A 25858-nucleotide genomic window follows, 5' to 3' on the forward strand; every position below is an offset into this window, starting at 1 on the left:
AAAGTATTCAGTATTTTCCAAACCTCTTTCTTGAGGGCCAGGCTGACTGCCGCCTGCATGTCCTACACCTGCCTGGAGGGGCATAGTATGGCGTAGCCTAAGGAGCGTTTTGATCACATACCCTTCAAGGTGACTGTTAATCACCTTTCCTACTTACTAGCTGCAGGACCTTGGATAAGCTACCCAACCTGCTTGAGCCTACAGTCGTGCATCTATGAAATGGCTATAGTGTTCTGACATAGAAAGAAGGCCTCCTTCCTTATAGGATTGTCATAAGCACCAATGGATTTGAAGTGCTGTAATAGTTCCCAGCACAGAGATACTCAGTAAGTGGTGGTTTATCATTATTGCATCTAAAAGGGCTCTCAATATTTCCAACCCCTTCACCTGAGAAATAGTCTCCCTTCTGTAGTCACGATGGGTAATAACAGTATCACCCACAGGTCCTGTGACTACGGATTTTTGTCTGCTGTCTCTTTTACCACACAATTAGTCACTTACTCTGCAGACATTTCTCTAGTGCTGAGCATCTAACATTGCTTTAAGTGTTGGATGTACTCAAGGAGTTAGTTTATAGTCTGTTGGAGAGTTAGACAAGTACATTGGAGATATAGAATTATAACCAAGTGTAATCAGCATCGTGGAAGGTATGTGCAGAAGACGCAGGGGAGGATATCAAGCTAAGTGGGGATGTCAGAGGGTGGCAGAGGAAGTAGTGTCTGAGCTGGATTGTCCTGTCTTATTTTTATTAAATGGTGGTCTGCTTGTTTGTGTACCTGCTCCCACCCCCAGTCTGCTTTAGAAATCCACTGCGTAGAAGTCTTCGTGGTGAAAAATCTAAATGCTTTGGCCTAGCATACAAAGCTCGTCACAACCTGACCTTAGCTTCGTTTTCCAAAGGCCCCCTTTAGCCTTCCTACAGTTTTCTCAGCCCACCACACCTCTCCTCATTCACCAGACGCAGCCCACCTTGTCATCACTTACCGCCTCTTCAGGCGCCTTGGCCGCCTCAAACGCATTGCTCTCCTTTCATTTTACCTGACAGTTGCCAACTCAGCACAGCTACGTTTATGAGCCATCTTGGAGTTAAGCCCTTCTGATCCTGTGCCTCCCTCCTTCCCAGCAGGAGTAATAGCTAGTTTGCCCTCTCTAGTAATAATTTCACAGAGAATGGAATTCTAGCTTGCCAGTTATTTTCCTCAGCAATTGAAAGGTATTTTTCCACTGTCTTCTGGCCTGAATTGCTGCCAGTGAGAAATCTGCAGTCTACTAATTATCGGTACCTGTCATCTGGTGACAACTTACTTTTCTTTCCCTTGTAAACGAGTCAGTCTTTCTGCCAGGAAGACCAAAAGAATGTTTCTGTTTCTTTAAAGCCAAGTAGTTTCATTAGAATTTGACATCCTCACCTGAATTTTTTCAAGTATGCAAAGGTTCTCTTTCAGAATGTAGTTTTGTCTTTTTTTGGTTCGTTTTAATTTCAGGAAGGTTTTCTTGAATTACAGTTTTTTAGTATTTGTCCTGTTCTATTGCTTTGGTTGTCTTCTTTGAGATTTATGTTATGTTGGATTTTCTTTGCCTATCTTTAATATCTGTTTCTAACTTTTTTATCTCTTTTCATTCTTTAAAAAGTTTTCTTCCCTTTTACCTTCTATTTTTATTAAAGTTTTATCTTATTTTCATTTACTCTTGTGTTGTTGTAAATTTAGTTTTTATATATCTTAAATTAGTTTTTACTTTTATTTTTATTGAATCATTTTATTTACTGAATCATTTTATTTCAGAGTTTTCTAATTCTGACTTATATGTCCTTTCATATACTGTTGTTTTCTTAAATTCTTTTATCTCTTTTTGAAATATTAGATTGCAGTTTTTACCTTTTTTGTGAAAATGTCTTATGTTTGCTCTTTCTTCTGGCAACTATATATGGAGTTTGACTGTGGCTGTTTTCTGTTAATTTCGTGTGAAATTAACTGTCCTGAACTTGCAGCAGGGCCCGATAGAGCAGCAAAGCTTGCACAGCTGCAGGGCTGGAGCGCTCCCTCTTCAGCTATTTTCACAGTTTTCATGTCTTCAAAAACAATGACCTTGTACTTTCTAAAGTTTACTGGCTGTTTTTCTAGTTTTTATCTAGTTTTTTTCTGCCTCACCTTGTTCTTGAAACATTAAATGTTTCTGGCCATGTTATATTAACGATTTTATTCTAAAATTTGAAGTTAAATTTCAAGTTATCATTTGAATTTAGAGAAATGTGGAGTGTACTAAGAGGGTGGAACGGCCTCGATCTCAGGTGTCGTCCGTATCCTTGACCGCTTTTGTTCAGAGGCCCCAGCGTACCTCATCGACCTGATGCACGACAAAAACAACGAGATCCGGAAGGTCTGCGACAACACGCTGGACATCATAGCGGTGAGTAGCGTGTCTTCCGGCACAGGTCGCAGTAGTCTTCACTCTGGGAGGAAGAGGACATTGTAAATCTATGTAGCACACTGCATTCAATATACGTGCAAATTTGTCTTTTGGTAAAGCTCAGAAAATAGCAGTGATATAAAATTCATTTTTAAACAGCATTGGGACTTTTGGCTCTTACGTATCAGCCTCTTACGTAGAGGGTTTGTACACATTTAGAGTTTCGGTTTGTTCTGCACACCATATCACCGCCACTTGTTTCTCAGGGGAATTACCACGTGGGGGCAGGAGGTGTGATGATGATTTCTGCCAAAACTCAACGCAGCCAACCTTGCAGTTTGGCCATCAATATTTTTTCATAAACCGAATACTATATCAACTTTTTTCCAGTACTCTGATAATTTTTGTTAAATGCAGGGTCAGAAAAGAGTAGGTGTACAGCTGCAATACAAACACAGAACACAATATCTAAAAAATAATAGCCCAAGAGTGAACTGTGTTTTGCATACTCACAGCTGTAAACCTACTTCTGCCCTGTCCTGTGCATAGACGTACTTTGTAAGTTGCCTTGGAATGGTGAAACACACAAAAATTTTGATGTTACTCGTGACTTCGGAAGTGTCTAAAGGACATACCGCTGGAGGAGTGTGATCAGAGGGATAACATGAGTCCCGGGTAGAAACTTGCCCCCCCCCTTCCCGCATACCTTTCCCATGCCGCCCACCAGTCTTCTGCCCGCACTGGGGCGCTGGGCCCGGGGCGTACCGGAGGCCAGGTTACTTCACTGTTGCTTCTCACAAGGCAGGCGCTGCTACACACAACCCACCCACTTTCCTCTTTGAGCTGGATTTACACTTCTCATGTCACCTCACTCTCTATAAAGGGGCTTAAATATAGCCTATCCAGTAGTTTTCAGAGTTTAACTTAAGTGTTTTAAAAGGATCAGAGTAACACTTTAAAGAATCAGCGAACAACTTCATTGTACATCCTCTCGGCTGACATTTATACTAACGATCTCATTGTGAGATTAAACAATCACCATCAGGTACTTCTTTACATCGGTTTTCTACATTTTATTTTGGAAATTCATCTTATTCGATATCACCTGCTCTTTGGATTTGACTGATTATGTCATTACTGGTTTAACTAAATGAGTGCACTGCTGTTTTAGCAGTGACTTCTAAGTGACAGTAGGGAAGCTTTCCTGTTAAAGCCGTACTCCACTGAAGAGGCTTCCCCCTGTCGGCCCCCGATCGCAGGGCCTGTGAGTGCAGAGTACTCATCGCTCCCAGAGAGCGATGCCATGACTCGCGCACTGTTCTCCAGCAGCGCCCGGCGCCAGTGCTGTACAGGAAGTGTGTGGTGCAAGAATACTAAACTTCGTAAGTTCCGTACGTGATTATCTTCCCGTAAGCAGTGAGGGAAGGACAGAGATGTCGGTCTGTTATGCATTGCCTTTAGCATATTTTTTAATTGCCTTCTTTTGAGAAAAGGTGAATGGAAGGTAATAATGATCTGTTTAGATTTATGTATTAGGTATGTTTGATTTAGAATGTAAGTTAGTGATAGTTCCAAAAGGCCAACTCACTCTTATTATGACAATATTTAGTATAAAAATATGAATACACTTAGCATAAGATCAAAATTTATATTCGTAATTATTTCTAAACTCTGGGCTCAATTATCTCATCTTAAACAGGAGTGACACCCACCCTGTGTCTTAACTTTCTTTTCTAGACACTATTCTAGCTCTCTCCTTTTCTCTAGAACCAAAGTTCTGAGGAAATCGTCTACATGTTATAGGTGACCCTTGAACGACGTGGAGGTTAGGGGAACTGAACCCTGGCGCCACCCCCGTGCAGTTGAAAATCCACTTGTAACTTTTGACTCCCCAACAATGTAACTATAGTCATCCCTCAGTATCGACAGGGGTTGGTCCCGGACCCCTGGCAGATACCAGTCTGCCGAAGCTCAGGTCTCCCTTACATGAAATGGCTTAGAGCAGCACATTCAGTCGGCTCTGAATCTGCAGATCCCAACCACAGGTCCAAAGTACTGTTTGCATCGACTATACTTCCTTGGTTTCTTTACTTTCCCCACCCTTTCTTCAGCCTATGCCAAAGCTGGCTTCTGCCTGCATTGCCGCACTGAAATGCTTGCTGAATTAATCACCTGACTTTCACCTGTTTAAATCCAATCAGCATTTTTAGTCTTCATTTTACTTTGTTTATCTTGCCCTCCTTGAGGGAACTTATAAATGCTGGTCAGAGTTAAAACATAAATCACAAAGAAAACTATTTTAAATTATTACATTCATAAGAAGCCTTGTTGATGTGAAGACTTCGAAGAAGAAGGATCAGCAAAATGGAACTGGTGATAGGTCAGCTACCTTATATGGCTTCCTAAAACACTGTCTGCTCACTTGAAGCAGCATTCTAAAAGTCTGGACAAGTAACTGGAGGTTCGCATGTGAATCATTCATGTGATTTGGACGTCCTGCTGGGCCACTCCGCTGAGTCACCTCTGTAGCTACGTCTTTGAGAACAGAGGTGTCTGGTGCCGCTGATGGAAGGGCGCCAGCCCTGCAAACGTCCCGCGTTCTGCTGAAAGAGCGTTTCTTGACCTTTGGCTATTACACACCTACGAGACTCAAGGCCCAGGTTCAATTTTAGCCTGAGAGTTGGGAATGGCACCAGTGGCAGCAACTTCTTACCAAAACATTTTTCTGCTCCCTTGGGCCGGGCTCTGGTCTTAGATTCAGCTCTTGGCATCTTTGAAGGGGCAGCTTGGTCTTCCAGGCATTGCATCTAGAATACCCCTGATTCAAGTCCTCCCACCTGCTGAATACTCTCAGGCAGTGTATTTCCCTTTGCGAAGGTTCAGTGACCCTCCTGAGGTGGGAGAGTCCCTGTGAGGGCAGGAGGGGACGTCTGCGAAGCAACCACCACATGATGGCCACTCAGTGTGTTCTTTTCAGACTGGACCGAAACGCGGGCCCAGTTAAGAAGTTCGTATGTAGATTAAACCTCTGGATCAACACTGCCCTTTTCGTTAGTTCACATAATCATGCTAGTTTCTGTTCGTTTTAATTTTTAAAATGGTGTGGGAAGATGACCGTTTGGATTTTTACTGTGGGAAGTTATTTGGCGTGTATATTTTAGCCAGACATATTACTATTTATTATGTAGGACTGTTCTGCAGACGGCTGAATTTGCACTTTAAAACTTCAGGTCAGGACAATGAACTGAATAGGGCAGTTAACTGGAGGCCTCGTGCAGGACGGTGCACCGACAGGGAGCCACCGTGCCCAGCGCAGGAGGGCCTCAGCAGCTCTGTCGGGTCGCCGTGCTCTGCAGCTGGGGGCGCTTACTGGGATTTGGACCCCGTTTGTCAGCAAACCTCAGACCACACTTCCGCTCCTAGCTCTCTGGGCCTCCTTACTTGGGCGAAATCTGAGGAGTGGGTGTTCTCACTCATCACTGAGCAGAAAGCTGCTCAGGCCCCGTGGGACGCAGCTGCCAGCCTCCGGTTCTTTTGAGCACAGACTCCATTACTGACCCTGACTCAGGGCGTTGTTTGCTTGTCCTGCGTCTTTTTCGGGAATAAAACGAGAGGAAATTGACTTAATTTGAAACAGGGGAAATTTTGATTAGGCACAGCACAGATGATGAAACACTAGAAATAGGCTGTCCAGGGAGAATGTGAAGTCTCCGTCCAGTTACATCAGTCGTGGCTAAGTAACCAACTTTCTAGAACAGCGCGTTAGAAGCCCACCTAGCATGGAAGTGGGTGATCTCTTGAGACTCTTTTCACCTCTAGGTTGTGATTTCCTAGTATCTCAGCATGACTATGTCTTATAAAAAATACCAAGAAAGAGAATGGGAATATTTGTAGCTTAACGCAACTCATCTTTAAGAAAAGAAACTTCTTTGTCACTCAAGACAGACAGCATGGAATAATACTAAGAAAAATTAGATGCCTTGCAAGCGTTAAGGAAGCATGCCTTCTGCAGTACAGTACTTGTCCCCAAAACTGTGGAAATGTCGCATTAGTGGTGATTTGTTTAATGTATTTGGGCCCAAGCCTGTATTGGTGAGCTGAAACAGATGTGTGGTGGTCGTAACTCTTTGTACCACGCAGGATGACATGTCTGGTGATGCGGTCTCTGTGGCCTCATCAGCAAGTTGTCGCCTGTCTGGCTGGGCCTTCTGTGTATTTTCGGGAGGCAGAGAATAGGGTAGGTTCAGGGAGGAGCAGGGAGGCAGGGAGGGAGGAGCCTAGTAGCTTCTTGGTCTTCCCAGGGTAGTCTCTGGCTGCTGACAGTTGCCTTTCTCTTCCAAGCATCAGGGATTGTGAAGGAAAGGACAGACCCTCTGTATGGAGAAGGCATCTAAAACACCAGGTAGATTGTTACCCTTCATTGCTTCCTCATCTTTGTGTGAAGTAGTTGAGAACCACTTAAATTCTTTCCCAGCTGCCAAGCCAGTCCCCCCCAACATGCTGGGTTTTCAGACATTTAACACATGTTTATAAAGCACATGCACTGTGTTCCAGACACTAAAATAGACACTGGGAATACCAAACTGCACAGCACAACCCCCCTGGAATGCGTAAGGTTCCAGTCTGGACGCTAGAGAACGCCAGGATCCCGTCGTCTAGACAGGAGCTGGCCTCTGGGAGCGCACCACTGCGTGGCCCTAGCCATGCCTGCCCCGTACCAATGGCACACTGCAGCGAGCGACGGGGTGTCTCCAGGAACCGGAAGGTACCAAGTTCCCTGGTGAAGATTGCTTCCGTCTGGCCAGCCACAAGCACACAGGGTTTGGTACTTTCGCAGGCTGACTGTCACTGACATTTTCGATGGCGGCCCTCTCTCTGTCAGGAGCTCTATGGTCGTGGGCAGATCGTGTGCATTTCAACCATCTGGAATTAATAGCTAGCGCCAGTATTTGAAGCTTGGAAAACAAGTTGGTATCTTCATTCCAGAATAAACAAAATTGTATCCAATAAGACTGGTGTATTGAAATGAGAAACCAACGTAGGTTTACATGTAGCCTCTAGGACATCAGTTGTTATGATCTCCACAAAAATTACTGGGAAAGCTTGTGTCAGACAAAAAATCTGAGTTTATTAATGATTCTGCCGGTAAGGAAGGGCACTTAAAAATGGCTCATGCATCTTTAAAAGGGAAGTTATGGGAGAAATTTCATAGGGTTAGGATTAGGGTTAGCATTAAAAGTCAGGTTATTTTAGGGAGTGGGTAGGAACTGGGTAAAATGGGGAGGTAGTGGTCACTTCCAGTTGACTTGTAGGTCGGGTGTGGGTACAGAGCAGGGATTTCTAAGTTGTTGACAGAATTTCTAAGATGTTCTTTCTTGAATAGGTGGAGTTGGTTCTTGTTTTATAATCTTGGTAAATTTTCATGTCTAAATTTGTAAGTTTGATTTTTATGCCTGAGTTCCATACACTGCAGCTGGGTTTAGTGAGATAAGTTTGCTTAGCCCTCTTTTGGAGTTCATTTTACATTGCATAAACCTGAAAGGCAGACATTTAGGATATTTGTGCAGGTTTCTAGAACTCATGCACACGAGTGAGCACACACATACTCAGCCACAGCCCAGGTCCTCAAATAATTCTTCTTGTTCAAAGTCATTTCTTTTGGACGTTGAGGAGATGCCCTAGGAACTTAGCTGTTGTTTAGATTAATTAGCCCACAGTACAGTTGGTTTTGTATGTTGTTGTGCTTAAAGTCACAGAACATCTTGATGATGCTAAGTGAGGACCTACTGTACGTTATATGTGTGTATGTGTATATATGCGTGTGTATATATTGATGTGTGTGTATCCCTGACTGTCCTCTGCATCTACATTGTTGTTTTGGGTTTTTTTTAGTTGGCAACAGTTGTATTTAAAAGAACTCAAGCATAGCATGAAAGATAAAGATCATGATTTCTTGCTTACCTAGTTATGTCTTTTACTTTGCGGCCTGACTGGACATGATAACTTAAGTGATATTGCACAGATGAGCCCCCTCGGCGCTTTAAACAGAGATTGAGAGATAATTCTGTGAGGTCTGGTCAGAAAATGTCATAGTCATGTCTAAAGAGCAACACTTGGAAGCGTACTGTTGCAAAATAGGGAGGCTGTGCATAGAGGTCAGCACCTCTGTTAGGGACTGTTTAATTATGTGCATCTCAACGTGCGTATTGTGTACCTATCACTGGGGGAAGTAATTTCTGAGATATAAAAGGCATCTTCTTAGCAGCTACTAACTTACTTAACCTTAATGAACAACTAACTTACTCTAGATCTGCTTTAATTTAGGATGAAGAGTTGTATTAAATAAACCATATTACATCCTCACTTAGGGGCTGCCACATTAAAGGAGAAAGGGAAGTCTGTTTTCCATCAGTAGCTATAGAACACAAAGCAGATCTGTGTAGCACTGTGTTATCCTGTACTGTGTTAATCACATACAAGGTGTGGCAGAAGCCAATGACAAAGGGCCTTCCTGAGAGGGAACAGGCTCTGATAACAGGCTGGCTAAGGCTTCCTACCCGTCTCAGTGGTTAAGTGGTAAACAAAGTGATAGAGGACTTCAAAAAGGATGGCACGTCCCATATAAAATCAAGCCATAAGTTTTTCGTGACACTGTAGAATCTTTGGAAACTGAGTGCCTAAGATCATGCTATCAGGGTCCGAGAGGAGAGAAGAGAAGAGATGAGACACCTCTCAATATAAGACAAACTCGAGCCTCAAAGGCTGTCAGGGTGCCCTCCTCGTGAAAAGGGGCATTTCAAATGTGAGGAAAGAACAACCCTTGTATTCCCAGAGTATTTCCACACGGTTTGATGGGTTTTCATGACGTGGCTTGGCTGTGCCATTCCTCAGTGTCATAGTTCCTGACTGCTGATGAGCAGTGTGGATGGAAGGGGGAAGCAGAGAGGTGGGGCACGGAGGTTTGAGGGAATAGATTTAATTGATGTGTGCTGAATTGATTAAATTTTTGCCACTGGATATTCATTTAAAGTTGCTATTTAACTTTTTCAAATAAACTTACATTGCCAGTATTCTTCAGTGTGGTGGGGGGGTGGATAATCATTTCAACAGCTTTATGAAGTAATGGTATTAATCATGCACCTTTATTTATAGAATGTTAGAACTTGGGTAAATCTTAGATTTGTTTCATTTTAGAAATGAAGAACCAGAGACAAAAGATCAACATACCTTTAAAAGGTTTCATGCTTCTCTTCATGTCAGAGCTAGAACCAGAACCCAGGTCTCCTAGCTCCTGACCCAATGTTCTTTGCATTATGCCGCGCCGTATTATCACTTCCGTGGATTCAGACTCGGAGACAGAAAGAGGCTGTGGCGTTGCCAGGGCTGTTGAATTCTGCTCCTTGAAAGGAGACAAGGAAGGTCGCTGAGGCCCGGGGAGTCCAGAATGCCTCTCTACTGCGTTTCACTGGAGTGGAAGAGAAATAAACAAAACGTACGTGTGTGTGTGTGTGTGTGTGTGTGAGTGAGAGAGAGAGAGAGAGAGAGAGAGAGAAAGAGAGAGCACAAGTGTGAGAGCGAGCTCAAGATAGATGCACGCAAAGAGACCAGGGCTGGGGAGGGATTGCAAATGTAAGGTTCTGAACATGTTTTGTCTTGGGAAAGTATGTATCTATTTTACCTACTTTCAGATTGTCTTGCTTACATTTTTAGTGTTAAAATGACCTTTTTTCCTTTTCTAAAATGATGAAGTAGGTGGCAGATGTTTCACATTTACTGTCAATCCCCGACATTCGCTTTGGGACCTTTCTCCAAGCCTGAAAGTCTTGGACCCACAGCCCTGGCCTAGGAGCGACAATGGCTGAGTAGACATTCAGTGGCCATCGGCTGAAATACTTGATTTTCAAGGAATCTAGAACACAAAAATCAGTGTTTCAAAAACAAAGATCAAAACTCTAATCAGTGTTTACTACTAAAGAAAAAGAGAAATGAATGATTTAAATATATTTTGTGTTCCTCGTAAAAAATCACGCTTCGTTCCAGGATGCTATGTTTGCGGAACATTCAAATACCTAAGGCCGTGTTATCACAAGTTAGAGCAAGCCTTTGTGGCACAAGTACAATATCTTAATAATGTTTGATATTTATTCTCTAAATTTAAAATATATATATTTTAAAATATTTCCCAAAGTTAGCTATTAATACTGGAATTGAAGTCATTGAAAACAGGTTCTTTTTTATTGTGGTTCTCTCTATGGGTATTTTTTTTCTATAATTTTCATCTTTCGATGGTTTTGTAACATAAAACTCCAAGTATTTAAAAAAGTTGTGTTCTTACTGCTGGAGACTTGCAGGCCTTGATACTGCTTGGTCAGTTTGCTATTCTTTGTGATCTATGACAAAAGCCACATGTAACTGTTAAGTCTCAAGGCCACCTCTCGGGAAAGCTCCACTTGTCATTGTAGTGGGTTCGTTGCAGTATGGATCTCTAATCATTGTTGGATATTTTGCAAAACATAATTTTCTATACCGTCATCAGGGGTGTCCAACCTTTTGGCATCTCTGGGCCATGCTGGAAGAAGAGTTGTCTTGGGCCACACATTAAATACATTGTGACATGTAATCACAAAAATACCTCATAATGTCTTAAGTAAATTTACGATTTTGTGTTGGTCCATCTTGGGCTGCATGCAGCCTGCAGGCTGCAGGTTGGACACCTCTGCATAATTATACAGCTTGGTATAGAATAGCATGTCCTGTGTCGTGTGTCCTGAAGGAGAAGCTGGGTTTTTTGTTTCATTTTTTTCTGAAAAGCTGGAGACAACCATAGGTTTTCATTGTGCTACCCTGTAAACAGTAACGCACATGCGAACCATCACTATGGTTTTGTAGTACAGAAATAGTTAAAATTGAAATAAAATTATTTGTAATAAGGCAGATGACAGTACAGTCTATAGCATTGCTACTATAACTTTTTGGCCTTATGCTGCTGAGAGATGCCTTGGTTCTGTGGGTTGATTCAGTCATAAACTGATGAAAGAGAGAAGACGGAACTTGAAAGGAATTCAGATTCGCGGAAGGCTGGTCTTAGCACACTTGGTCCTAGGTCTGTGCCCAAGACACTAAGTCAGGCTTTGGTGTCCAAACTTAGCCATGGATGCTTGTGGCTACATTTGGTTTCTGTGTTTGGATCTTTCAAATGGCATGTGAGTAGTCTCTTTTTAAAAACACAGGCACGCACGTGTGGGTTTAGTAACAAGAACATGGCTATAAGTTCAAAGGTGATGAGGAGGCTTAATTAGAAGGGCTATATGTGAAGAAAGCAGCATCCTTGTAACACATTTCTACATTTATTAAATCTATTTTTTAATTTATTTATGTTCCAAGAGGAGAAGGGAGGGAGAAAGAGGGAGAGGAATGTTAAAGTAGAACAGGAAAATTATGAGAAGGGTGGAAGGTGATAGCTCCTAGAATAAGCATAAATGTTTTTCTTTGTTCAGAGCATTACTTACTAGGCTAAATACATTTTATGGCTATGTGGTTTAAGGATTTACTTTTTCAATTATACCTACCTCTGAAGCATTTCACAGTTATTAGTAAAGAGGCAAACCCAGTATTTTATATGCTTTGGGCGCTCGATAGGGTTTTAACTCCTGTTCTTACACTAGGAAATAATATGCTTTAACTTAAATTGTAATAAAACAATCAAATCACGTTTTTCTGTCATATTCCTTGAATACTTCTTCATTCAGGTAATCATATTTAAAATTTTTCTGTCAAAATGAAAAGGTAGTTTTATACCTCTTGCCAAGTGAAGTAACCTAGTATTCATAAAAGAAACAATACCAGTTAAATTAATCCTAGTAGTTAATGTACATTTAATAGGATTTCTGCTATTATAATGTATATATGTAACTATACATATGCCTTATGTGTGCTTATATATGCCTGGGAGTTTTGGTGACTTATAACTAAACCTTTTAGGAAAAAGAGCCAGTTAGTGTGGAGAATTCCTTGTCTTAACATATCATTTTTCATTTTGCTCATGCATTAAACTCTTTTCCACCATGATGAAGTGAGTTTGCCCTCTTCTTCTGTTATAAATGCCTGTGGTCACCCCTAAGTGACCTGGCCGCCTCCAACGTGACAGCGACGTGTTTTCTGCAGCCGGCTCCGAGCCCACGCACTGTGCACGTATGGACCCACGTGTGCGGTGCTTCCGGAGGTGTGCGCTTTACAGAGGTTCAGGGTTAATGCTTAGCATTTAGACTGTTACTTTGAAGCTAATCACCTCGGCCATATTGCACAATTAGCACCACTTAGTGTTTTATTTAACTTTGGAAACCCAAAGTCATCACTAAAATCTGTCTCCAGTGAAACTTGTTGTAACAACATCTCTGTGCTACTATCATTTCACTCCCTTTTCCCCCAACACCTTCCCACGTGTGGCCAGGTCAGCGAGAAGGTGACTGAGAATGCAGTGTGTGGTACACTCACTAGACCAGAGGCTACTTCCTCCCATATCGGTGCTTGGTCAGCAGTTGGGCCCCTGCATAGAATATCAGAGCTGAAAGTTGACCTTGGAGATCATGCGCTCACTGAAGAACCCTCTCTGCAGTGACCCCGCTAAGTGTTCATGTGTCCTCCGTTTCAGTGCCTTTTCCACACTGCTGCCCAAGGTTACTTCCGTGTTCCGGGCGTCGCCATCTCGTTTGTAAAATGGCAGTGATTGTGGTGCCTAATTTAGAGAGCTGTTACTTCAATTCATTAACAGTAGTGGCTAACATTAAGTGGTTTCAATATAGGTTTATAGGTCTTGTAAATGCTTTATCTGTATTTTTTCATTTCGGTAGGGCAGTTTATGTATAATCAATGATTGAATAATTGTTTAAATTGTTGTATCTAATCACTGTAACTGTTCCAGCATGACATGGCATTTGGATTAGGATTTACTGTTTACTTATAAATTGTCAATTTCAAATACAGGTTAGCATTGAAAATATAACTTAGAGTAAAAAATCTCCTTTGGTGCTTTAAATATTGAAATTGTAACAGTTGAATTAATAAATGTGTATTATTTTTAAAGGAAAATGCAATAATTAATGTTTATTATACCTTTACTTTTATATAATTTAATTTTAAATAATTATGTTAAGAAATTGACAACTCATAGGAATGTTAATGGATAACTATTAGAAAGAAGGGAAACTTAATAATTCGACGGCAAAATTGCCGTTAGCAGTACCATAGCCCCAAAACATCTCCTACCTCCACCAGTATCAGTTGAGCCTCAGTTTGGGTAAAAGTTGCTCAACTGTTTGACTACAAAGTCTATTTGGTCCATCTCTTAATTATCACGATCGAGCTGACCGTTGGAGGACAGCGCTGTTAGCTCGTACGCGTCCACCTCCTTTCCAGATAACTGTCCACTTGGGTGGCAAAGCTAAGGACGGAGGACTTAAAACTAAGAACCCTAGGGTCAGGCTAAGAATGCCTGAAGCGTTTTTTTCCACCTGCACCGTCAGTGGCGCAGTCCATTAATCGGTGAGTAAGCACATCAGTCAGAAGGAGCCAGAGCCTGTGGGAAAAGTAGGAGGCCGGATAGGTTCAGCCGTATGTTATCATAACTTGCCTTTTGTCCTTCAGAACCATTCACCAAGGACGCTGTCTGGGAACAGGTACTACCGACACAGCAGCGAACAAGCCACAGTCTTGCTTCTTAGGAGTTCATGGCTGAGGCAGGAGACAGACACATAAAGACGCAATTATGCATAAATAAGACAGACATTATTATTTTGTTTTCAATAGTAACCATTTCAGTAGTTAGGAGAAATACTTTATTAGTGCTTTTTCCCCTACTGAAAAGTGTTATCTGAACAAAAAGGGCAGAAGATGTCATCTTAATGCTTAACCACCTGTCATCAGTGCCACGAATAATTACAGCCACGAAACCCTTTGGAAGGGGAAGTCTGGTTGCTAACCTCAATTTGAGTGATAAAGAATTTGTGAAATTCAAAGTTTTCCAGGTTTTGCCATTGCCTTTAGTAGTTGGTAATCCAAATAGAGATGTCTTTAATATATGTATTTAGTTGATTTTCATTGATTATTGTGTAAAATCATCCTGAACAGGTAATTTTAATGTTTCCTCTGACCCAAATGACAGCCCCCCGAATTCTCGCGAGATAAAAGTCCGAGTGCTGAGGGCGTTCCTTCCTGAGCTCACCTAATAATAGTTGACTCCGTGTCTTCAATAGGAGTATGACGAAGAATGGGCCAAGAAAATTCAGAGCGAGAAGTTCCGCTGGCACAACTCCCAGTGGCTGGAGATGGTGGAGAGCCGCCAGGTGGATGAGAGCGAGCAGTACGTGTTCGGCGACGACCGCACCGAGCCCTACATCCACGAAGGGGACATTCTCGAAAGACCCGACCTTTTCTACAGCTCAGGTGAGCTGGTGGCCAACCGTCTGCGTGCTGGCAAGAGGGGTTTGGGTCTGCTGGCCTTGCTCCTTCCTTCCCAAGCTCTGTTAGCTCTTGTAGTCTATAAATGTCCCCTGCTAATGATTGCAGACGTAACATCAGTACGCGCCAAGTAAACCTGTTAACCCACTGTTGTTTTTTTTTTTTTTTTAAATATATTTATTGATTATGCTATTACAGTTGTCCCATTTCCCCCCCCACTCCACTCCATCCTGCCCACCCCCCTCCCTCCCACATTCCCCCCCCATAGTTCATGTCCATGGGTCATACTTATAAGTTCTTTGGCTTCTACATTTCCTACACTATTTTTACCCTCCCCCTGTCTATTTTCCACCTATCATCTATGCTACTTATTCTCTGTACCTTTACCCCCCTCTCCCCCTCCCACTCCCTTATTGACAACCCTCATGTTCTACTTGTTTGCCTAGTTTGCTCTCGTTTTTGTTTTATGTGTGGTCGTTAATAACTGTGAGTTTGCTGTCATTTTTACTGTTCCTATTTTTGATCTTTTTCTTAGGTAACTCCCTTTAACATTTCATATAATAAGGGCTTGGTGATGATGAGCCTCTTCAACTTGACCTTATCTGAGAAGCACTTTATCCTCCCTTCCATTCTAAATGATAGCTTTGCTGGATACAGTAATCTTGGACGTAGGTCCTTGCGTTTAATCTTGGGTAATGTAATTATGATGTGTCTTGTTGTGTTCCTCCTTGGGTCCAGCTTCTTTGGGACTCTCTGAGCTTCCTGGACTTCCCGGAAGTCTATTTCCTTTGCCAGATCGGGGAAGTTCTCCATTATTTGTTCAAATAAGTTTTCAATTTTTTGTTCTTCCTCTTCTCCTTCTGGCACCCCTATAATTCGGATGTTGGAACGTTTCAAGGTGTCCTGGAGGTTCCTAAGCCTCTCCTCATTTTTCCAAGTTCTTGTTTCTTCATTCTTTTCTGGTTGAATGTTTGTTTCTTCCTTCTGGTCCATACCATTGATTTGAGTCCCAGTTTCCTTCTCATCACTATTGGTTCCCTGAACATTTTCCTTTGTTTCTCTTAGCATAGGCTTCATTTTTTCATCTGTTTTTCGAATAGATTCAACCAAGTCTGTGAGCATATTGATAACCAGTGCTTTGAACTGTGCATCCGATAGGTTGGCTATCTCTTCGTCGCTTAGTTGTATTTTTTCTGGAGCTTTGAAGTGTTCTGTCATTTGGGCCATTTTTTTTGTTTGTTTGTCTTGGCGCGTCTGTTACTTTAAGGGGAGGAGCCTTAGGTGTTCACCGGGGCTGGGTAATGCTGGTCGCTGCGCTGTGATGCTGTACGTGGGGGCGGGGCCGAGAGGGAGCAATGGCGCCCGCTTCACTCTCCTCCGGATTTCAGTTTTTCACTCCGCTACCCACAATCAAACTGGGCCCCTCTGGTGCTGGTTCCCGAGTAAGTGGGCCTGTGCACACTCTAGGCCACTGTGGGTCTCTCCAACAACCTCTCCTGTGAGGCTGGGAGTCTCTCCTGCGGCCCCAACCCCCAGGGGCGCTTTCAATCAGAGGTTTGAGGCTTTATTTCCCCGAGCTGGAGCCCTGGGTTGCGCAGCGGTCTGCTTCTCTGCCCGCCGTTCGTCCGGTTTATCTGTGGGCGAATGTGGTGCCGCAATGTGCTATCCGCCACTCTGCCTGCCCCACTCTCCGCCACTCTGAGTCCGGCCCTCTGGGTTTATCTGTGCAAATGTGGGACCGCAGGGTCTGCTAGTGCTCGGACTGCCTGCGCCATCTGTCCCACACTCCGCCAGTCTCAGTCCCGCCACAGCCACGCGAGTCCTCTCCACCCCAGTGCCGTCTCCGCCCCTCCTACCAGTCTGGAGGAATGATTATTTTCTGTTTCCTTGGTGTTGGTCCCCCTTGCTGTTCGATTCTCCGTCGGTTCTGGTTGTGCGAGGAGGCGCAGTGTGTCTACCTACACCGCCATCTTGGTTCTCCCCACTGTTGTTTTTTTCCAAGTGAGTCTTTGATGTAATCTCCATAAAAAAGGTGGGGACCAGGAAAATTAATTGCTCTTAGTTTATTACATTCTAGAATAAATAACTTAAAATAACATCTTCTGGATTTCAGATTTCTGTTTAAAAATGTAATGTTTATTTTTCTTTATTCATTTCAGTGTATAACTCACTAATTTATATTTTGTTTTCCATGCGTTTCATTTTAACAGTCTAATATGGCCAAGGTTTTGCTCTAGTTTCAGAGTGGTAAACTCCATTGGTGACTCTTTTCGGGTAGGAGGAGGCAGGTACTACATAGCGATAGCTTTTCCTTCTAAACTCTGCCAGTGTTTTCAAGGTAAAATTTAATTTCCACAAAAACCCCACATATATTAGGACCTTGTTGATTCTGCCATACTGCCATTTTCCCGGGATGAGTTTGGCACAAAGATTTTGCATATTTTTACTTTTAATGTGTTTCACAGTTGCCAGTGTTAACATTACTTCGTGGAAGTCGTTTAGCTTAGGAGTGGAAGGAAAGGGTTTCGGATTAAGATCTGTAGCAGGTTGGAAATACAAAGCTGACAGTAATTACGTCCGAACCATGGTCACTTGCTCCCGCCGTGCACTGCGTCCTGTGTTTTCCTACTCGTGCATTGTGCAAATTGCCCGTACACATTGCATTGGTTTTTGTGTTTGATACTGAATCCTGGAAAATTGGTACTTCATTTTAGAAATCAGATAGATTTCTTCCTAACTGAACTTCACAGTAGTTATGAAATACTGCTTTGTGTTTCAAACCAGATGGTGTAGATCATTAATTTCAACCAACCGGAATTTCTCAGTTCAGTAATGGCAAGCAGCTGTTCCTTACATATGCAGATATTCATGAGGTACAGTGATAGAAAATATATATGATAGGAGTTTTTTGTTAACAGAAATCAGAATTTCTTGGAATCAGGTTTCTTGCTTTGAAGACTGAGAGCTACTTTTTCAGTGTGAATCAATTACAGTTTTCAGAACTGAGTCAAACTTTTAACCATCACAGTATTCAACTTTGTTGTTTTAGTACAATTAGAATTTTAGAACAGATTTTTAAAATGAGTTTATTTAAATTAACCTCTTAAATGAAAATAATATTTTTCTGTAAGGTATTTAATAATTAAAATGTACAACTTAGACTTTAGTGAGAAATCTAAATTAAATATATTTTTATATATCAAAATTGCAAAACAGCCAATGCTGTTGGAAAAATAAATCAGTGTAAGCATGTGAAGAGTGAAATGTTATCACTACGTAGACTCACAGTTGTTTTTTACTGCCTGTGGCCACGATGCGGAGGACATTCGACAGTGGAGATTATGTCGCTGTGCATTTAAAGGTCTCGTTCTCATACCAAGCCATCTATCTTGTTAGCTAGTTAATTATTTTTCCTAGTTTATTTTCCATGACTAGTTCATCTACTGCATGAACCTCTGTGGAATCTCTTGGTGTGCATCACAGAAATCTAGACAGCACCCCCTGGCCTTCACTGTGTGCAGTGGTATCTTCAGAAACTTCAGAGAAACTGGCAGTACTGCAGATTCGAATGCTTGAGCCCTCTTGCTTAAGGCACCGGGTCTCCGGGAAACTTGAGGCAGCTTCTGATTGAAGCAGGTTTACGAGCTTTTCAGCCAGAGGTTAAGCTAAGTGGCCCATAATTCCCTGGATCTTATCTTTTACTTGAGTGCAGTTATCATCTGCTACTTCCTAGGCATTGGGGTTGCCTTCTGTGTTTTCAGACTGTATTTGTTAAAATGTATGTTTCTCTCCTGCTTTTATTTATTTTTTTTAAAGGATCTTAGTGTTGTCATTTGGAACAGGGATCTAGCATTTCCTTTAGTTACAGTATTTTTTCCTTAGAGTCTAAAATTATGATCATTGTAATCACAGATGAATCTCCTCTTTGGTCGTGACCATCACGCTGGTAGCACATTCACCCACGGTGGGGGGCAAATTAGAATTTACAGGAGAGCTGTACCGCTGCTGCACGTTTCTAAATGACATCCCACTTGGACGCTGGTCTTCGTCAGTGGTGGTGAATCTTATTCTTGCCATTTGGCATGTAAATATACTGCTGCAATATGAAGCTGAAAATGGCTTTTTTCTGTCTCAGAAAACTATAGTTTTCATTTATGTGTGTGTTTCTGTGATGTGTTTTATCAGAGACAGCCACATAAGTTATGGTTTGTCTATTTTAGTCCTTTCTCTCTCTCATTTTCTTCATTGTTGATACCCATTTCTCTCACACAGCCAGTGTCACTGTTAACTAGGTCCCCAAAGAGCCCCGTGGCACGTTTTCATTTGCCTTTAAAAAATAACATTTATCTCAGAACAATATATAAAAAGAGAACGTTTTTGTAATTTTTACTGTCGCCCACAATGTGTACAAGCCAGTTTTCGAGCCGACTTTCAGGAGTCAGAAGGCGGATAAATTAGCTCTGCTGACGGCAACTGTGCTGTCATTTCACCCTCATCCCGACACACCCTCATTTGGTTCGGGAGCGTGTTTGGCATCACTACTTGGAACACCTCGGAAAGGTGTGTTGGCCACAGCCATGGTGTAGAGGCCCCATGTAGTTTACTAGCCTCAGTGCACATAGTGCCTGCAGCTTACAGAGGGCGCTAGTGGGTGTCATCCGTCTTCTGCTGGTTCCCTGGTTGTTTCAACGGGACAGAAGCTCTTTGGTTGCTTGTTGCTCTTTGTGAAGCAAGGAGGTTAGAGTAGGAGCCTGAGAGGGACCCTCCTCGATTTATCTGGAGTTTGTACTCGAGAATGTGTGGTTCTTCTTTAGTATTTCTGTAAACAGTTACTTTTGGATGCGGGATGCTGAGAAACAGATAGTTCTGAAGAAGTTGAGGTGCTTGAATGGAGGATTAATTTAAGGTATAATTTAACTTTATTGAATTATAAAGAAAGTCTAGTGAAGACAGACGGCTCATGTGTTAGAGTTGCCTAAATTTTGCCAGGCCATGGGGGGCACAGTGGGAGCTGGGGTTCGCAGCATGAATTGCAGTGTCCTGGGGTGTTAGAAAATAAGTTCTGAAGTGTACATCTTCTGTTTTTTACTCACACAATAGCAGGCTTATTATATTGCTGACCGAGTTGCCTTGTGGGCGTGTGAGACTCCTGGCCGAGCCCGTAAACTCAGAACCACTCCGTTTGATCTGTCCCAGGAGCTGCCAGGTCGCAGTCCACTCTGCGTCCCACCGGTTCCCTGCTCCTCACTTTCCCTTTGAAGGCAGTGGGCGCTCCGAAGCAAAGTGACGAGTTGAGGACCTGACAGCAGTTCTCTTGAATTTAATTTCTGCCTAATCTGGCTCACTTCACTGGGTCATGTTTCTTGTAACAAACTCAAAAATATACTTCAGGTGTATTTTTATTTAGTTGTATCTATTTCTGAAGTCTACTGGCATGCTGAATATCTTTGTATTCATTTTCACAATGTGGTATACATTTTATTTTGCCACTTTATTTAGCTTTGTTCATCTAAAATTGGTGGATTTCTTAAACCCTGATCCTCAATTATTTGGTTTTAATTTAACAGAGGAGCTTATTGATTTTTGTGGTCTTAAACTGATTAATTTTAGACACACTTTCACAAAGTGTTAGAGCCATATAAAGTTAATTTTTTTAACCACTCAATTCTCTATGATATCTTGGCATTTTCCACAATTTCTTTTTTTTGTAACTTTTTTTGTTTAGCTGTTCTTTTACGTATGGAATCTTTAACTTTCAGAAAACATAGAAACTGGTCTAAATATGAGACACTTTTAAGCTACCTCTTAAGTATTTTAAATTTACTAAAGTAATAAGACAGATACCAAAGTTATTCATTAACAACTCAACAATTAAATAATGACGTCTTTATGGGTGCATGTACCAAATAAGTAGTACAGGAGTCTTATGGAAATACAGGTCGCCTCACTTACTCATTTTCCAACTCTATTGTTTTCTCCGTTCACGCAATTTTTAATATTCTTGCTCCTGAGACAGGTCGTGCCATTAACACTGACCTGCCTTTCAGGACTCCCGTCAGTTACACCGCCGCCTCCCACCCCAGGGAGGGCTTCCTAAGCCCTGTAGACATGGTGTTCCCTCTACAGCTTTTCTGTCTTCTGTGCTCATTTGGTACACACGAGGTCTGTCTGGAGAAAAGTCCAGCCATTGTTAGTATAACGAGAATAGTTTGCACAACATCAATGTAAGCTGGCAGCCAAGGAGAGTGGACTGGAATGCACGTGTGTGAACAATGACAACTTCACTGTACTAGTCAGTGGGGGCAGTAGACACCATTGAGTGAGCATGTGTACTGTGACTGAGCCAGTAGAGCAACAAATGTGTGTCAAATTTGGTGTTAAACTTGAACATTCATTCTGTGGGAACTCTTCGGATGATTCAGAAAGCCGCAGTTATGGGCAACTGGTGATTGGCAGCTTCATCATAACCACGTGCCCACTCATCCATCACATCTGCAGAGTTTTTTGGCAAAACATGAAATCACCCAGGTGACTCAGCCCTCCTACAGCCCAGATTTGTGCCCTGTGACTTCTGGCTTTTCCCAAAACTAAAATCACCTTTGAAAAGGAGGAGATTTCAAACTGTCAGTGAGATTCAGGAAAATACGACGGGGCAGCTGATGGCGATTGGGAGAGCTGTGTGAGGTCCCAAGGTGCCTAATTCGAAGGGGACTGAGGCATCATTGTCCTAAGTGCAGTGTTTCTTATATCTGTATCTTCTTCAATAAATGTCTCTATTTCTCATATTACATGGCTGGATACCTTCTGGACAGACCTCATCCATCCATTCCCGTTGTATATCATTTATTAATGAAATGTGTTATTTAATTATATCTGAAATGTTTGTTTTATATTTCACTTAACCTAAGATTCTTGATAACAGAAAACATGTGTTATAGTTTTTGCCTTTACCACGGGACCTGGGGGAGTGTACTGCATGGGGTGGGTGTAAGATGGCCATCCGGTGACTGAACGATTGACAACGTCCCAGAGTTGTACTCGGTGTTGTGGGTGTGACCTGGCCAAATGTACCAAGAGGTCACTTAACACCCCAGAACACGTTCTTTTTATTTATTTATTTATTTATTTTATGTTGTATTGACTTTTAGAGAGGGAGAGAGAGAGAAACCTTGATTTTTGTTGTTCCACTTATGTATGCATTCATTGGTTGATTCCTGTATGTGCCCTGACCAGGAATCGAACCTACAACCTTGGTGTATCAGGACAATGCTCTGAGCAATGGAGCTACACGGCCAGGGCCAGTTTGCTTTTAAAATAGGGAACTTTAAGAGGCCTCAGGACTTTCCAGATAGCGACTACAAAAGCCGGATCTTACACTGCACTTGCTCTGTGCATAGGAGAGCCTCGAAGCCATCCCTGAGATGCTTTTTCCTCAGATTACTCTTCACTCGCTCCTGATTGTGTCAATAGTGGGTTATCTGGATTCTCAGTGTGGAGCAAGTGAAAAAACAATGTTATTTGAAAATCAGTAAGAAGTAATAATAAAACTTGGACTTAGGAAAAGAAGCACTTTATACGCTGCAAAAAAGGACTCAAAGAGCGTGGTAGTGCAGAGCCATTTAGAGTTACGTAGTCAAGCGTGTCTAATAAACTAGGGCACGCTATGTAGTAACTGACATGTATAATGAAGACGGAGTCTTCAAAAAGCATTTAAATACATCCTGTACGCTTTGTAAAAATACAGGGCTCACGAAACGTATTTACAAAGATTTCTGACCCACGTCTGTGTGCGTGTTTTAAGGTTTGTCAAGCATTGCTTCTTTAGAATCTCACTTGCTTGAAATATCTAATTCCCCAATCGTGCTACACAGATGAAGCTCTGTGAGTATACGATGCGGGGTGCACTGAAGTTTTGCACTTTTCCGACAGCCTGCTGTCTGATGTCAGCCTGTCTTCACTCACTCCGCTTCCTTAGCCCAGCCCATGCTCCCTGTCCGTGGCGCCCTGCCTCGCCGTCTCCCGCTGTCTTCTCCACCAGACTGCGAGCCCTTGAAGGCAGCGGTGGCCTTACTCATCTCTGTACTGGTGTGGTACTGCCACATCGTAGAGGCTCAGCACTACCACGCTCTTTGAGTCGCTTGCACTGGAGTGCTGTAAAAGAACAACCAAGGATGTGTGGTCTTCTGGTCATACTCCCAAGAGAAGAGCATGTCATGCTAAAATGTTCTTTCCAGGTTAAATATGCAAGTTATTTTGTATTGTGTTCCGTGATAGAATAGTTTCCTTGTTATTCCCTACAAGTACGTTTTACCAGTGACCATTTTCCTTCTTCCTAGATGGATTAATCACCTCTGAAGGAGCCATAAGTCCAGATTTCTTCAATGACTATCACCTTCAAAATGGAGATGTAGGTGGGCAGCATTCATTTCCCGGCAGGTAAACAGTCTTTCCAAGAAAAGTCCAATATATGATGTTTCCCTTGTTTTTGAAAAGCTAGAAATTCTCTTCATTCCCCATTTTTCTATCTTTTTTCATTAAAGAGGGAAAGTGCTCGATATTTTCAAGGACATGCTGGTTTGATTTTAATTTATGAAGTCATGTTTTCTATGTAAAAAATGGAATCACAGATCTGAAAACATATATGCTTCATCACTTTGGAAAATACAGGCTGTCTGTTGAAAGACACAATACTTTTTCCAAATTAATGAGCTCGGATTGTTTTCCAAAGCCAATCAAATATAATATAAAATAAGGACACAATACATGTATTTTAACAATTACTTAGACATCATTGTTTTAACAAGTTGATGCTTTGATTAAAAACTTTTTCTCCCTAGATGACATGCAAATAAAATACTTAAGGAAAAAAAAAATCTGACGTGTCAGATTGTTCTACAATTGATTTATAAAATTTTACCAGAATGTGTAAACAAGTATTTTCTTCTTCATATCATTCCTGGAGATGGAATATTTGAATTTAAACTGACTGTTGAAATTTCACATTAAATTATTCTCATGAATAGCTATAGTCTTATTTGCCATTAAGACTACTTTTTCTTAAAATTATTTACTTAATTTCCTCTTCCAAATTTGTACTTTTCATTCACATAATCTGTTTTCTGTTTGGAGGCTGTGTTTATGTATTTTTTAAATGGAAGAATACAATTGTGATTAATATTTTATAACTCATATGGATCACTTGTAATAAGTCAATTCAATCCAACAGTGATTGTTACAACCATTACTGATCATCTGTTGTGTGCAACCTATTTTACAAGTGCTCATGGTGTTTGTTTTAACTGCACAGCTACGTTTTAAGGCAAATATTGTCATAGCCATTTTACAAATGGAGAAATCAAGCCTCTAGTAATTTAAGTGAGCCACTCACACTGGGAGGATGTTGCAGAAGAAAGTGAACTCAGGTCTGTGTATCTCCAGAGTTTACATGTCTTCAAACATGATGCCTGAGTTAGAAGGAAACATAGCTATAGTGGCTTCTGAGCATTGCTTTGTCCCTCATTAAGAAATACTTCTCGTGTCGCTGGCCAGTGCACACCTACCCATTTGTTTATATATGTACATACTATACATACGTAAACAAAATTCTTTAGAACAGTAATGACTCTTACTTCCTGTAACGCACAGTGATACGTTCTGTTTTATTCTGTTGTTATTTTCGACATGCAGTCCCAATCCACTATATTGGTTTCACGACTCATTGATATCAGGACTCAATGTTTAAAAGCATGGTGGAAAATGTAGTTATTACGTGAAATGTGATACCGTATATGTAGTTCAGTATCCTGTTGTGGACTTTAAATCTATAATAGCACTTTAGAAAGTTTTATTGGTGTACTGGACTGTCATGGTAAGAAACTCCTTGCCGTAGGAAATAAAAGTTAAACATGGTTACATACCAGAAAGCATATGGCTTTTGATCACTTCTGATGTTTCTGTCCGTATTAGCTATAATTGTTTAAATGGAGACTCTGTTTAATCATTGTAAAAACTATACTCCATCGTGGGACAGTTCCCTGTACAAATGTTTTCTAAAACATAATTGGAAAAGGAAGAAATGACTTGGGTTTATAATCCTCATATTTATATGGAAGATTTTGCTGATGGCATTTACAAGATTAATTGTTCTGCCATTTATGTTTCACTGTGAGCAAAACATTTCTGTTAGGTTAGCTATGAAAAACATCTCCTTCAGATACTGCCAATCTAAAGAAAGCAGGTTGATACTAATTAGCGTTACTTACCTAAGAAAGACTTACCCTCGTTTTTATATAATTATGCAATTTTTAAAGAATCTGAACATTTTTATTAAAATTGCATATACAAAATAATTTACAAGCTCAATTCAGCAAAACTTCTCATTTCTGGCTTTCAAAAATGGTCATTTTATAAAACAATAAACATGTTTTGAAAGAAGCCTATACTCAGTGACTAAGCTATGCCCGTTGTCCAAAGATTTCAGGGTTTTATTCTTAACTCTGTTAATAACTCCTTATTTTAATTTTAATTTTTATTTGTTTTTTTATTATTTTTTTATTGTTGTTCAAGTAAAGTTGTCTCCATTTTCACTTCCCCCCACCCCCCCCCCATCCCTGCCTCCTACCCTCGAACCTATCCCCTTTGGCTTTGTCCATGTGTCCTTTATACATGTTCCTTGATGGCCCTCCCCTATTATCCCTCTCCCCCTCCTCTCTGGTAACTGTCAGTTTGTTCCTTATTTCAATGTCTCTGGTTGTTTTTTGCTTGCCTGTTTGTTAATAACTCTCTAAAAATGACTAGGAAAATTCTCTTACGTTTGTACTCTCAGTTCATTTACAAAGGTAAAAACATTTAAGTAACATCTTTTATATCATAAAAAGCACATCACAGTAATGTTGGCTTAAAGGATTAGTTAATAAAACTTACTATAGGCTCTTCAAATCAAAAGAGTGATATACTTATTTATTATAATCATTTTGATTTGAGAATTGTTTGC

At 41.3% G+C, this 25858-nt stretch overlaps 1 protein-coding gene across 3 annotated transcripts in view; it reads left to right on the plus strand.

Annotated features, from left to right (window-relative positions):
- The window catches only part of KIFAP3 (kinesin associated protein 3), a 118397-nt gene that overhangs the window by 65740 nt on the left and 26799 nt on the right, over positions 1-25858 (plus strand). For all 3 annotated transcript variants that reach the window (XM_071220047.1, XM_053914657.2, XM_024553572.4), the window contains exons 17-19: positions 2324-2409; positions 14661-14850; positions 23202-23301. In XM_071220047.1, coding sequence (XP_071076148.1) covers positions 2324-2409; positions 14661-14850; positions 23202-23301 — 376 coding nt within the window. The remainder of the gene's footprint in view (positions 1-2323; positions 2410-14660; positions 14851-23201; positions 23302-25858) is intronic.

The sequence above is a fragment of the Desmodus rotundus genome, chromosome 12 (genome assembly GCF_022682495.2).
Source record: "Desmodus rotundus isolate HL8 chromosome 12, HLdesRot8A.1, whole genome shotgun sequence".
NCBI classification, from domain to species: Eukaryota; Metazoa; Chordata; class Mammalia; order Chiroptera; family Phyllostomidae; genus Desmodus; species Desmodus rotundus.